Below are 15,936 nucleotides of genomic sequence, written 5' to 3'. Positions count from 1 at the left end.
ACTGGATGAACAACCCCACAGTGACTCTGACTGTTCCTTGTGTTGGACAGCGAAAGCTGCTCCAAGCACTCCTTTGGAACTGCGTCACCCTCTTCCGGCTGATCTACTCTCAGTTTGCCCCATAAAACTTCCTCAGCGGAGCCTCTTCAGCCCATGTCAGCCTCTACAACCCTCTACGTTGTCTGCGTCAGCCTTTGCGGCTTTCTGCGCCATCCTCTGCGTCCTCTACGTCTGCCTCTTCGGCTTCTACGTCCTTTGCGTTGGCCTCCTTAGCCTCAACGTCAGCGCTCCTATGCTCCGCGCTGCCTCTTTTGCCACTTTGCTGCTTCTCTGATATGTATTCTTTAGCCTTGGATCGAAATCCCTTGCTGAACTGCCCCTCATTGCCACTGATCTCTAACTCGATTTCCTCAGCAAACCCAACCCCAGAAAATCGAATTCTTGATCTCTCTTGGTGTGTCTCCAATTGACCCTCAAGCCTCCTATTATACTTTACTTGTTGATGATTCAACGACCGAGATTAAGTGCCTAATTAATGGCTAAGATTAGATTTGGCTTGATCCTCGTTTCTTTAGAACTTTCTCACCCATTTTATATTAATACACATTAATATTTTAATTTTCCGAAGTTTAGACTTAGGGACCCATTAAAAATATTAATTATTTTAATATCTCTTCATCTGGGTGGAATTTCTTCAAACTATTTCTCGGTCTTGGAGATCTCATGTGCCTTAGCCTCTCCATCAAATTTCAAGGCTAGAGCACATCCGATGCTACCAAAAATCAACACTCCTACTTAGCGAGGAATGTGCTCTAGCCATGCTTCACCATAGAAGCATCGCACTGATCCTCTGCATTGGTCCTCTGCGTTGATGCTTGGCCTGCTGCCCCACATCTACTACACTGTTGCTTCCTGTACTGCTGCCCATGACACTGCCACTGCCACTGCTACATCTTGACTGCAACTCCCTCTCAACATGCTGCATCATGCTATCCATAGCACTGACATTGCTAATTGCTGCACTGCAACTCAGTTACCGAGAAGTAAGTAACTAACTTCACCCAAACACTGACAACTTGGTCAGTCTAGAAGCCTCGTGATGTTGAAGCTACCTCTGATGCTATCTTGTGCTATTGAAGCACTTGACATTGGAGATGTCCTTCTTCTTGCTCTTCTGAACCCCTTGTTGTCCCGCAGATGCTAGAGCTACATCCTCCTCCTCCTTTTTCTTGACTCGAGCTCCCTTACTGTTACTTCCTGCCTTGGTCAACCTCCTGATTTCTTCCTGTTGAAGAGCTGCCCACATCTCCTCCCAACTAAGGATAGCTGCTCTGCCCAAAAGGATTTGGACAAACGTCTCCCAATCTTCGGAGACTTCATTCAGAGCAGTCCTGACCATAAACTCTGGATCTGGTGTAGACCCCATAGAAGTATGCTGGTCGCAAATTCCTTGCAATCTGAGAAGGAAGTGGTCTATCTCCTCTCCTTTCTGCATTTGATATGCCCTCAGTTGATTTTCCAATAACATCTTCCATTGCACGGAATAGACCTGGTATAAGGTGGCCAAGGTCTCCCACCTCTCCCTGTTGTTGACTTCTCAATAGTATGTGGTATTACATGATCCTTGACCCCGTTTAGGATCATGCACTTTGCCTTTGCCTTGGCCTCCTCATACTTCTCATTTGCATCAGGGTCAACTGGGACAACGACTGTTTTCAAGGGATAGTCCTTGATGTGATTTTTATCTAGGATTGCCAAGATCCTGGCCTTCCAAATGACAAAATTGGAAGCCCCGTCCAATCTGTCTTGATCCCTCAATCTGTTTACTGCCATCTCTGCTCTTCTTTTAGACTTCCTCTAAGTCTCGACTTCCCTCCTCGAAATCCTCTGGCCAACTGTCGAATCACTCCTCTCCAATCCTCCTTTGCGCTGCAACTTGGATCTAGATTTCTTGGCTAGAAATCTGTCAAGGTAGTGCTTCCCTCTACCTTGGTTCAGCCGCGTTAGACACTGTTCTACAGAGACAGAAACAATGTTTCACAAACTCCTCAAATCACAATCTGCACAGCTCCCTTAGCACCGACAACTGAAGAATCTGAGCCCTTTAGGCTCTGCACAATCACGACCGGGGCTGAATCTGCTCCTCCCGGCTAACTGCGTCAATCCTTCTTGGCTGAGAAAATGGCATGGCTCTGCGTGAGCCTATTCTACCTCTCTCTACCTCTGCGTCACTCCTCCTCTTGCCTCTTCAGCTTTGGAGCAACTCTGTCTCTCAGGACAACTGCTTCTTTACTGAAAATGCTCAGATTTCTTCTACTGGTGTCTTTAGTCCTCCTTGATTTGCAATCCCTCTGATACCATGTGAAAATTTCTGAATCTAACACATCAGAAACCCCTATTGCAATATCTAGTTTACTATCTCCTACTTGTTCTTTACATTAACAAGTTATTTAATAACATAAACATCGAAGTAAACACAATTGCAACCTTCACAAATATACAGATCAACAATTGAAATAAACTGAGACAACACAAAGGACACCGTTATTTTTGGACAATCATCCCTGGAAAAACCCAATGCGGGAAAACGATGCAGCATATATGAAGGTTTTATTATTAAGCGGATTTCTGAATACAATTAGGGTGCCAGAAATGGCTCACCCTTAAGAGAATATCCTTGGCAGTAATACCTATCTCCGGAGACAGATATTCCAGCAAATTAGCAACCGGATGAACAACCCCACAGTGACTTTGGCTGTTCCTTGTGCTAGACATTGAAAGATGCTCCAAACACTCCTCTAGAACTGCGTCACCCTCTCCCGGTTGATCTGCTATCAGTTTTCCGCACAAAACTTTCTTAGCACAACCTCTTTAGCTGAGCGTCAGCCTCTACAATCCTCTGCGTTGTCTGCATTAGCCTTTGCGGCTTTCCGTGTCAACCTCTACGTCCTTTGTGTCTGCCTCTTCGGCTTCTACATCCTCTATGCTGGCCTCCTTAGCCTCTGTGTTAGCCCTCCGAGGCTCTGCACTGCCTCTTCCGGCACTTTGCTGCCTCTCTGATATGTATTCTTCAGCCTTGGATCGAAATCCCTTGCTGAACTGCCCCTCACGGCCACTGATCTCTAACTCGATTTCCTCAGCAAATCCAACCCCAGAAAATCGAATTCTTGATATGTCTTGGTGTGTCTCCAACCAACCCTCAAGCCTCCTCTTATACTTTTCCGGTTGACGATTCAACGACTGAGATCAAGTCCCTAATCAACGGCTAAGAATAGATCTGGCTTGATCCTCATTTCTTTAGAACTTTCTCACCCATTTTATATTAATACACATTAATATTTTAATTTTCCTAAGTTTAGACTTAGAGACCCATTAAAAATATTAATTATTTTAATATCTTTTCATCCGGTGGAATTTCTCCAAACGAGTTCTCGGTCTTGGAGATCTCATGTGCCTTAGCCTCTCCATCAAATTTCAAGGTTAGAACACATCCGATGCTACCAAAAATCAATAGTGGAGTTATGGATTTTCTCCACGCTAACTATAGGTGTGGATTCAGGCGGCAACGAGACAAACATATTTGTTGATGATACCAATGTCATTTGGTCTCATGGAATGGAAAATTTGGAGAGGACCCTTGCACATTTGAATAGCTTGTTTGATAATATTAAGTTTCCATGCAATCCAAGAGAAAACTACCCACCATTTCTTGATGTCCTAATTACTAAAAAGGAAAAATGACTCTCTAGATAAATACTTGCAGGCGGACTCACATCATTGTTCATCACAATAGCTAAGTATTATGAATACACTTGCCATCAAAATAGTCAGAATCGTTGATGAAGAGCATCCTAATGGGGACATTTTTTTTGAAAAATACATTTCATATTTGCAAGAAATTATTTATCAACGACAATGCAAAAAGTGGAAGGGTATATACAATTTGTTTCTGATTAAACTTTCAGATAAAAGCTTATATTGGAGAAACTATCCAAGAATAATTCAGTTGATGACATAAAAACAAGGATTAGGAGTGGCTGAAGTGAGTTTTTATGGTAGTGGATGGACAAGTGTTGAAATAGAACATTTCTCTTTACACACCGCCTGGTAGATATATTTCATGTAAGTGTACCCAGATTTTGGCTTTATTTGGAACTGACAGAAGTTGCAGCTTACAAGCACTCTCTTTTGAATGTTCTCCTGTTCCAAACGGTGATCAAATACAGAGGAAGAGGGCATTGTATGCTGACAATAATGAAGTGGTTGCATTGGTAGACTGACCTTACCTTAACGACTCATATATTAACATTGGACCTCAGCGTTTGTTCCTCCAATAAGAATGAAAGAAATTATATAAATTCCACTAATCTCCAAAATAGCCTCTTGAGATTTGTAAAAACAGAAGTCGGGAATAGTCAAATGAGTGCGTAGGGCATCTTCTCCCTAAACTGGCAATAAAGTAAATAAGTAGCATAATGTGCTCAATATGAAAAGGGATGGTATACTTGCTCTGTACAGTTTAAAGTGTTAAAATTGTCATGAGAACTAATACAAAGAACATTGGAAGCCGTAGAATTCAATTATCTAGGCAATAAAGCCATGTAATGACCCAATAGATGCAATGATAAAAATAACCGAATAATATTTGAAAGTACACAATTATGATATAGTGTATATGATGCCAATGACAGTTGGGAGCTTATTGGTGGACATAAAATTGCAGATAGCATAAAGCATTTCAAGCTTGCAGCATGGTATTACTTTAGTGTTATAGTATATCAAAAATATTACCATAGACACCCAATAAGCATGTATAAGAGTGATGTTGAATCATCCAACTCCTAAGGAATTGGAGGATATCTCTTAATAACCCCAAAAAGTTAACAATATCAAATAATCATATGCACCTGTATGTGACTGACTGTAATAGTCTGCTTTGTATACTAGTTTTGTATTCATTCCTTATGTTGGCTCAATTCCGATTTATGTATACCAGTAGTCCCTTATATTGGCTGGGGGTATCATATCAATTGTACTTTGCTAAGGAGGTAATGGTTACATTCTGCTAAGTTCTGTTTTCTGATTCAAACAGGAGCGAAAAAGGATCATTTTAGAGGCATCTAATTCTCTGGCACATACTATTGGTGGAAAAGTAAAAGTTGAAGCTTCCTTGCTTGAAGAGGTAGCATTATCCAGGATGTTGCTTTATTAAATTGATATTTGCTAAATTTTCCCCTTCTTAATTATGTAGCTTCTATCAAATGGTTTCTGTTGTCAAGCTTTTAACATGGGTTTGAATACGTTAATTCAGGTTGCCAATTTGGTGGAGGCCCCAGTGCCAATACTCGGAAGTTTTGAAAATTCATTCTTAGAAATTCCTTCAGAGGTTTTAATTACGGTAGGATATTCTAGTCTGATTTTTCTTTATTTTTATATTGTTTTATATGCTTCGTGGTTTCTTTCCATGCTTTTGTCATCTTAAAAGGAATTTGCTTAATCCGGAAAATACTAGATAACTCATTCTCTCCAGTGTAATTTTCTAGTTGAATGTGTTATCAGTGAGATAAAGCCTATTCTTCTAGCTTTGGATGTAAGCCGAGTAGAACACTAAAAAGGTTGTTTTAGATAGTCACACAGAATGTGTCATAAATCAATTTTTTATCTTCGGAATCATTTTTCTTTTGATTTTTTTCTGTTGTGTTGTTCAATGTGGTATGTTTGTATCCCATATGTTAGATTATATATGCATTATTACTGCAGCCAGTATAAAGCAAAATGTTTATACTATATAAATTTCAGGTGGGGGGTTAAAATGTTGGAAAATCAAAGATATTATATTAGAGTTTGATTCTCCTTTCTTGATAATTACTTGTGAGAGTGTCCGTTTTTTTTACTTATTTATTATCTTCTTTTTCATCAAGCAATTACCAGATTATGTGTGTATGAAGATCACAAAACAAGAGACACTAGATATAGGCACATGTGTTGATTGGGGGTAGCATCGGATGTGCTCTAGCCACGAAAATTGATGGAGAGGCTAAGGCACATGAGATCTCCAATACCCAGAAAGGGTTTGGGCAGATTCTAAACAGTTTGGGAGATATTAAAATAATTAATATTTTTAATGGAGACCCTAAGTCTAAACTTAGGGAAAATAAAATATTAATGTGAATTAATATAAAACTATGTTAGAATGGTCCAAAAGAAATGGATCAAGCCAGATCTAATCTTAGCCATTGATTAGGGACTTAATCTCGGCCGTTGATTTGTCAATGAGAAAAGTATAAGAGGAGGCTTGAGCGTCAGTTAGAGAATATACCAAGAGATCAAGATTTCGACTTTTTGGGGCTAGGTTTGCTGAGAAAGTTGAGAGAGTGATCAGAGTTATAGTTGAGGGGCAGTGAATACGGAAGCAGAGAGGCAAAGATAGTAACGGGAGGATTAGAGCAGTAGCAGGAGAGAGGGACGCAGAAGCAGCCAAGGGTTCACGCAGAGGCAGCCAGGGCTCACGCAGAGGCAGCCAGGAGCTGCGCAGTGTCTTAGAAGGCTAGCGTGGGTGACGAAGAGGGCCAGAGGATTGACACAGTGCCTCCAGAGTTTGATGTAGGCCAAGCCAGAGTGACGCTTGGCTAATGTTGGGCTAGAGCGAGGTTGACGCAGTCCCTAGAGGTCGACGCTGGGGTTTCGTGGGGTAGATTGGAGCTGTGGAGCTGTCGGAGTGTTTATCCGAGGTTTCAGCCGGAATATCTGCTTCCGAGTAGAGAGGTGCTACTGCCGAGATTTTTCTCTATTGGGTAAGCCGGATTTGGCACCTAGATTGTATTCTAAAACTGCTTAATAAATCAAAACCTTAGATAGCTGCATCGGTTTTCCTGCATTGGGTTTTTCCGGGGACATTAGTCTAAAAATAATGATGTCACTTGTGTGCTTGTTTTTGTTTCCTTCAGTTGATGATCTGTAATGTGTTGAGCATGTACTTGTGTTTATTTCCAGTATTTACATGGTAAATAACTTCTTAATTAACAGAACAAGTAGGTAGGAATAAATCAGTAAAGTGCATGAAGGGTTTCTAACGTGTTAGACTTAGAAATTCCATATTATGTGTCTATGAAAATCACAAAACAAGAGACACTAGATATAGGCACATGCGAGGGCAAAACCCCCCCTTGAGGGGAAAACCTAGTCAAGATAATTCTTCCTTTTAATAGTATTCTTTGAGACTCTTTACCTTAGACCAAGACTAGACTTTCCCTCCACACCATGTCAGCCTCTCAGTTGTTCGACCCTTTCCAGCAACTTCGACTAGGCAACAACTTCTGACAACATGCAACTTTCGACAACATCAAAATCTTAGGAGACTTCAATCTCCGAACCCATACCTTGAAATAGAGAGAGAGAGGAACCAAAATCTCGATTTTCTTACTCTCTATAGACTTCCCCAAACTCACACTTCTTTCAACCTTGCGACAACAAAATTCACACTTCTCCAGCTCTTCTTGAGATTTCGAACTTGCTTGAGAGTGAATGCTTCAAATGACTTCGACCTCCTTCTATATACAGGCTTCTTGTGGGTTGAATGAGGATCCCTAGGTCGACTTGATCTCTTTTAGGCCAACATGATGTGGAGGGTACATAATTCATATTTGACTTGATACAAAACCTTTTTACATAATTCAAAAGCCCAAGAAGGGTCTCTTTGAATGTACAATGACTCTATAAACTCAATATAAATCCTAGGAGTCCACAATGGGGACTTTGACTAATATAATGATGACCCAAGCATGAAACCCATGCTTTAATAAGTCATTGTTACAATAATAAAAATTATTTTCTTTATTCTTTTGACAAGTACATTACATAATGATTCAAGTACATTATTGAAGATTGAACATAGTTACATTTTCTAACACTCCCTATTAATTAGGGAGGTATTCGTAATGTATACATACAATGGAAGATCTCAAACTATATGAAAACATGAAGAACTTTTAGGCACCACAATGCCATGGACTAGATTCCTGACTAATGTTACACAAAGCGGGGACGAAACAGGGACGTTGTTTGGAAGTGGGGATGCGGAAGTGTCATTTCCCAAAAATCTAGGAAGTGAAGCGTCTCGGAAGCGTCTACTATATATATAATAATAATAATAATTATTATTATTATTATTATTATTTTGTTATATTTTTTGCATTTATATTAAAAAAAACATCCAAAATACCAAATTAGTTGTAGAAGTTAAGGAAACATGCATATTTTTACATAAATCAAGATAGATATAGCATCCATTGTACATTAATGATTAATTATTTGAGCATCAACCATTTAGATGCATCAACTATCTAGAATCTAGATTCTTCTCCTCTTGTCTAGCCTTTGCCTCTACCTCGATTGTCTAGGGATATTAGTCAACATTGCCCAATTTTGATCAAACTACCTAATCCAAGACTTAAAATATGGTAGGAAAAGCTTAACATGCTTGATCGATGATTTTGGCTTGACTGAAAGGTAATTTTTTGCTAAGGGCGTGACAAAGGAGTTCAACAATTAACACCACCAACACTAGGGTACATATAGGGCTTGATGCTCTTGATTAAATGCTAATCGCATACCTTCATACTTGATATAATCTAATGAAATGCCACAATCCCATTGATCCTGAATTCTTGAAAACTGTTAAGTCTGTTGAATTTTGAATAGGATATGAAATTCTATTTTCTCCATATGAAGTCCAATGAGGCTGGAACCACTCTCAAACATCCTGAGTCATTTCATGGTAATGTAAAAGTGATATTCTCCTTTATTTTTCATTTTCATCCTTTTACTTTAAGAATTTAACATTACCATGAGGGAGCATCTGCTATATTTATATTTTTTTTGCTATATATATATATATATTTTTTTAATTTTTTTTTTGCATTTTTTTATAATTTTTTTGAAGCTTGACGTTTCGTATGACTGAAGCGCCGTTCGAAATGCATTTCAGAAAAACTGAAACGCGGTTCGAAAAGAACCGAAACGCGGTTCAGGAAAACCGAAATGTGTTTTGGGCAAACGCTACCTGAAATTTCCAGGAAGCATGTTTATCAGTGCGAAACGCGTTTCGGACGACGCTTCCCCCACGCATCCATACGGATCGTAGATTGGGGTTTTGATCCGCGGGTGGGGGGGACGTTTCCTACAACACTGTTCTTGACCAATGAAATCTATCCAAGTGGGACTAAGGTGGACTCAAGCTTTTAGCCCCTCTAGGTACCATTAGGCTTACTTGCTAACCACGAACCCAAACATACAGGTGTGTATCCAAAACAGAGCTCAATAACCAACACTACCTTTTCAACTTCAGGATTCAGACATTAACACAGAGTGGCGACCTAATGTCTCCCTAGGCAATGCTTCACTCGCAAAGCCTCAACAAATCTCTTCCATTTCCTTATCATTAATACAATCACCAATATCTACCAAACCTCGCAGGTTCCTTAGATATTCGAACTTCTTATTAGGAAGAGCCTTTGTCAGAATGTCTGCTACTTGTTCATCTGTCGGGACATACTCTAACTTCACGATCCCATCCTACACCAAGTTCCTAATAAAGTGGAACTTATTATTGATATGTTTCGTCCTCGAATGAAACACATGATCTCCAAATAGCTTGATACAACTTTGATTGTCACAATTAATCACAGTAGGACCCAGAGGCTTCTCAAACAAATCTGTCAGAATATTCTTTAACCAAACAACCTCTTTTCCTACTTCACACGCAGCCACATATTCTGCCTCGACACTACTCAATGCAACGGGATCTTGCTTCCTACTCATCCATGAGATCATAGCAGCTCCCAGACTAAAGCATCCTCCAGTAGTGCTCCTTCCATCAGTCTCACTGCCACCCCAATTAGATTCTGTGAAGCCAATTAGCTTGAATTCCTTACTATCATACTTTAGGTAGTGATGTATAGTGCCACGAAGATACCTCAATATATGTTTGCAGCTATCTAATGATCATGATGAGGCTCCAATTGACACTGACTAAGAATGTTCACTGCAAAACATATATCTGGCCTAGTATTTATCGGATACATTAGGGAACCCACCAACTGTCGATATGAGGTAGGATCCGCAAGATTAGAGTCAGAGCTCCTCAACTTAATGAGGTTGGTGATCATAGGAGTAGCCATTGACTTGGAATCCATCATCCCAAATTTTTGCAATAACTTGATGATGTACTTTCCTTACCCCAAATATATTTCCCCAGGTCTCTGCCATACTTCTAGGCCTAGGTAATAATGCATCTTTCCTAGATCCTTCATTTCAAATTCCATTGGCAACATCTTCTTGCATTCTTGAATTCTTTGCTCTATACCTGTGATGAATAGATCATCCACATATAGCAGAATAATGATGGGCTCATTATTCATGACCTTGATGTAGAGATTCGGATTAATAGATTGCAGAACTCTTCACGAACCCAATTCTAAGTAGATATGCATCCATCCTCGCATACCACGCCCTAGGTGCTTCCTTCAAACCATATAGGGCCTTCTTGAGTACGCAAACATGAGAGCCCAGCTATTTACTTTAAAGCCCTCATGTTGTTTGATGTACACTTCTTGATCAGTGGTCCCATTTAGAAATGCGGTCTTAACATCCATTTGATGGATATTCCGCCCCATTGTAGCAGCCAATAAAACCAATGATCTAATGGTAGTGTACCTTGCTGTAGGTGCAAAGGTTTCTTCATAGTCAAAACCTTTTGAGAGAAACCCCTTGCAACGAATCTCGCTTTGTACTTGTCTATACTTCCATCAACAACATGTTTGATCTTATAGATCCACTTCGATGTAACAACTGATTTGTCTCTATGTAATGTTCCAAGGTAGAAATTTATAGAGATAACAAAGACATGCAATAATTACAACACAAAAATTTACTCAGTAAACACACATGTAAACATAAATTTTGCCTGGAACACCAAATTGGCCAATTTTCATTAATTATAATTGTTGGAGTACAATATTAGATCGTAGGAGTGCACCTGGGCTTGCACAAGGCAAACTACAAGCCTCAGGTGGATGATACAATAGTGCCCAGCTGCTGTAACCTTTGCTGCCTCCAAAACACTGTGTTGTTCCCTCAAAATTGCTCTGCTGGCTGACTTTCGGCTTTGATTTACCCCCTCAAAACAACCCATAAATTTTTGTAACTTTGGAGATGTACTCCTCTCAAAAAACCCAGAAAAACTTAGAAAGGGTTTTGCCTGGTTTCGACTTGCCAATTTCGACCCCTTGGGGATTAGCCCTCCTCCAACGCTGGTTCTCACTGCTTGCAGCTACAAGAATGGAAACCTCCCCAAATCAGGGTCCCAACAATCTCTCTGCAACCCAACTCCCAAATCCTATGGCTAAACCTCCAACCAAGAGTCCTTCTCTAGCAACTGCGTAGTGCTTAGTGAGGATGATGCAGTCCCTCCAATCTGCAGTTTGAACTGGGTGTATGACTAACTATACTACTGCAAATGCTCCTCCACAAGATGACAATTCGATGTGGGCAATGGAAGCCCTCCTAGGATGGCACTTGAAGCCCACCGAAGAGAGGGATGAGCTTCACTCCTTGGGAAGCTTTTGTGTTGAACAACACTTTGTAGCTTAGCTAAACAGCCAAAGCAACAATGAAATTCTTCAAATGATCAAAAGCAACAAATGTTGCTCACTTCATCCTATTTATGCTTGCTCCCTTGGGCCCCACGTGGGTCCCATCAAATATTTCAATCCCCACTAAGGAAATTCGAATGGCCTTCATGGGGTGTGTATTTTTGGGTGGGTGAGTGGCCCCCACAATCCACTAAAATCACATCGACCCCCTTTTCCTAAGTTCTCCCACATATTTGCCTAAAACCAAAAATATCAAAATTGATTTTCTCCTCACCTTTGTAAAATTTTTAGGAAGGGACATTACAGTCCTCCCCTCCCAGATGTTGCTTGTCCCCAACAGTGTTTTCAAAACCGTTTTTAAAAACCGGTTACCGATCTAACCGGCCGGTTAGCAAGGCCGCTGGTCTAAACTGGCCAAAAAACCTGGTTGGAAAGGCCATTTCGCCATTTTTTTGCCCTAACCGGTGAAAACCAGCCGCCCACTGTAAAGTTATAAAAGCATATTTTTTATTGTGTTTTAGGGGTTTTGGGGGGAAACTAAGGGTGTTTCAACCCTAACAATGTTGGAAATTAATGGTAATGTTAAATTCTTAAAGTAAAAGTGACATTTCCTTTAATTTTCATTTTCATCCTTTTACTTAAATTTTTAACATTACCATGAAATGACTCAGGATGTTTGGGAGTGGTTTCGACCTCATTGGATTTCATATGGAGAAATTAGAATTTTAGATTTCACTCAAAATTCAGCAGACTTAATGGTTTTCAGGATTTCATGGTTTGGGGGTAAACAATAAATGCAATCGGAGCTCCAAATGATGAGAAAAACTCCTGATCTAGATCCCATTGTGTTGGACGATATTGATCCAACATCAGAATGGGTGGAGGAGACTGAAGAACCTGTGTTTGAGGCTGATTTTGATATCGACATGGCTTTAGCAGGGGATGAAGCAGATTATGTGGTGGCATCAGAACCAGGATCAGTAGCGACATCAAGGAAAGGCAAAGAACCAATGGAAGGCTCTAGTCATGCAGGTCGACAAACTCGTTCTTCCATTAAGTCCACTTCTATTGTCATTGGTGGCATTGATACTGAGGTTGCAGATCAGGCTGAGGCATCCTCAGACTTTGAACCAGATGATGTCTATGTAGCTCCTGATGATGATCCTGTGTCTAGTAGTAGTGATGAACTTGATGATTGATCATGTGTACACCGAAGACTTGTAGTAGGCCAATGGCCTCATAGCTTGCAACATTGTTTTTGGACTTTATAGTCCATTTAGAGCCTCATTTCTTATGTATTTTGCTATTTTGTCGATGATATATATTGCACTCGGTGCCATTTTGATATATTCACATTTACATGGTATATAAATGAGCAAACTTTGCATATTTTGTCTCTATTGGCTTGGAATCATGGTTTTACATCATAAAAATAGTTTGTTTCATTAAAAATTAAAAATTAATTATTTAATGTATTTTTTTAAAACCGGTTCGTTTAGACCAAACCAGTCCCGGTTAGACCGGTTCCGGTCGGTAAACCATTTCATTAGGTGGACCGGTCCGGTCACCGGTTCCGGTTTTAAAAACATTGGTCCCCAAGCAACTGCAAAATTGAATGCTGCAAGATTTGTTCAATTTCCCACGTGGCATCCTCTTCTGGCAAATGCTTCCACTTGACCAGGTACTCCTGGATCACCCTGTTCCTCAACTTCTTCTCCCGTGTCTCTAATATGATCTCTGGTGTGAAAACCAAGTGCCCCTCATCATCCAAGGGAGGCAACTCAACTGCTATTGTGATATATTGTCCCAATGCCTTTTTCAGGCATGAAACATGGAACACATTGTGAATCCGACTCTCCTTAGGTAGCTCTAACTCGTAGGCCACCTCTCCCACCATCCGGATCACCTTATACGGTCCATAAAACCGTGGGTGAAGCTTCTATGCCCCTTTTTGCTTGAGCATAGATTGCCAATATGAATGTAGGCGTAAGAAGACCATGTCCCCTACCTCAAAGTGTCTCTCCACCCTGTGTTTATCATCATAGACCTTTTGCTGATTCTGGGCCACTTGCAAGTTGTTCTTGAGAGCTTAGAGAATCTCCTGGCTCTCTTGAATCCAATCCTTTGTCCTTGGGGCCCTGCTATCTCCAAACACCATGTTAGAAAAAGAAAGTGCATCATACCCATAAAGTGCTGGGAAAGGGGTCATATTGATGGACATGTGATACATAGTGTTGTAGCAGAAATCCCCGAGGTGTAGCCACTTGAACCATGCTTTCTGCTGTCTAGTTACGTAGTTGCGCAGGTACCCTTCCAGGCACTTGTTCACAATCTCTGTCTGCCCATCAGTTTGGGGATGATAGCTAGTGTTGGGTGTAAGTTCTGTACCCACTAACCGGAACAACCCCCATAAACCTGTTGTCCCTGTCACTCATAATGGCCTTGGGGAGACCATGCAATTGGAAAACCTCTCGAAAGAACAACTCAGCCACCTAGGAGGCTGAAGATCTACTTGGGATAACAAAGAAGTGGGCGAACTTGGTCAGTTTATCAACCACCAGATAGATGCATTCCCGCCCCTATGCTACTAGAAGTCCCGTGATGAAATCCATGGATATGCTCTCCCACTTCCTCTCTGAAATGGGGAGCGGCTATAGCAAACCGACCGGGTGACTTAGCTCCACTTTGTTCCTCTGGCAGTCCATGCACTCTCTCACATGTTTCAGCACATCTCCTTTAAGAACCTACTGGGAGAACCTCTTCCTAACGGTATGGTATGACTTGAGGAAACCTGGTTGCCCTGCTAGTGGAGAATCATGGGCTGCCTTCATGATCCTCTCCTTCAGCGGAGATCCAGGCACTAAATAAATCCGGTCCTTGTAGTAGATCACATTGTCCATAACCCAAAAGCGGTCATCTCGGTGCATGCGATCCAAAATGTTGTAGGCCTATCTATCCTTGGAGTACTCAACCAATATTTGAGCCTTTCAATCCTGTGTGACATCCATCGAAGATAGAGTTGTGGGTCTCCTAGAGAGGGCATCAACTATCATGTTGTGTTTTCCCTTCACATACTCTATCTCAAAGTCGTAAACCTGGAGCTTACTCAACCATTTTTGTTGCCTCTCCTCTAAGGACTACTGCTCAAGGAGGAAGTGAAGATTGTTGTGATCTGTCTTCACCTTGAATTGGTTACCCACTAAATACTACCTGAATTTGGCCAGCGCATGGATCACTGCCAACATCTCCTTGTTGTACACAGAGTACAACCGCTCGTGAGGCTGCAATTTCCTGCTCTCAAACGCAATAGGATGGCCCCCGCTATGTCAAAACAACCCCAATCCATTCATTGGATGCATCGCACTCCAACACAAATGGTCGTGTGAAATCCGGCAAGGCTAAGACCGGACATCTGCTCATGACACTCTTGACGCGCGTGAAGGCCTCCTCTGCCACTTACGTCCACACAAAACCTCCCCTCTTCGTCAAATCCGTGAGGGGTGCTGCAAGCTGTGAGAACGCTCTCACAAATCTCCAGTAGTACAAACAAATGCCCAGGAAACCCCTCACCTCCGTCACGTTCCTAGGTGTGGGCCAATCTAGAATTGCCCGAATCTTCTCCTAATGCAACTTCACTCCATCCTCCCCAATCACATGCCCCAAGTAAAACATCTTTGTTAGTCCAAACACACATTTGGACAACTTTGCATACAAGTGCTGCTTCTCAAGTATGTGAAGCACCTCCAAATGTTGAAGATGATCCTCCCATGTTCTGCTGTAAATGAGTATGTCGTCAAAGAAAACTAGAACAAAACGTTTCAACTGTCTACAGAACACGTGATTCATACAGGACTGGAATGTGGCTGGAGCATTGGTTGGCCCAAAGGGCATCACCAAGAACTCAAAGTTGTCTGTAATGGAAGCGAAAGGCAGTCTTCGGAATATCCTGCTCCCTCATGCGAATCTGATGGTACCTTGAGCGCAGATCTATCTTAGAGAAGTATTTAGCTCCCTAAGCTCGTCCATCAGCTCATCTATGGGTGGGATGGGGTACCTATTCTTCAAGGTATTTTTATTAAGAGCTCGGTAACCTATGCACATGCACAAAGTCCCATATTTCTTCTTCACCAGCACCATGGAAGAAGCAAATGGACTCGAGCTAGGCCTGATGTGCCCCAACCTCAACAACTCCCGAATGGTCCTCTCTCTCTCATCCTTATAGGCCTTCGGGTGCCTATAAGGGATGGTGATGACTGCGTTCACCCCCTCCTCTATCTCAATGGTG

General features: G+C 41.3%; 1 protein-coding gene across 8 annotated transcripts in view; it reads left to right on the top strand.

Moving 5' to 3' along the window:
* Positions 1 to 15,936, top strand: part of EDD1 (glycine-tRNA ligase) — a 508,476-nt gene that overhangs the window by 252,196 nt on the left and 240,344 nt on the right. For all 8 annotated transcript variants that reach the window (XR_016256845.1, XM_089415669.1, XM_089415674.1 and 5 more), the window contains 2 exons: positions 5,093 to 5,182; positions 5,312 to 5,398. Coding sequence is in view for 7 of the 8 variants with exons in the window: in XM_089415669.1 (XP_089271795.1) it covers positions 5,093 to 5,182; positions 5,312 to 5,398 (177 nt within the window). In the remaining variant the exon portion in view is untranslated. The remainder of the gene's footprint in view (positions 1 to 5,092; positions 5,183 to 5,311; positions 5,399 to 15,936) is intronic.

This window comes from Pinus tabuliformis, chromosome 6 (assembly GCF_031772625.1).
Source record: "Pinus tabuliformis cultivar Carrire ecotype Pingquan chromosome 6, CPIR1, whole genome shotgun sequence".
NCBI lineage: Eukaryota > Viridiplantae > Streptophyta > Pinopsida > Pinales > Pinaceae > Pinus > Pinus tabuliformis.
This window is presented reverse-complemented; position numbering and strand designations above follow the sequence as displayed.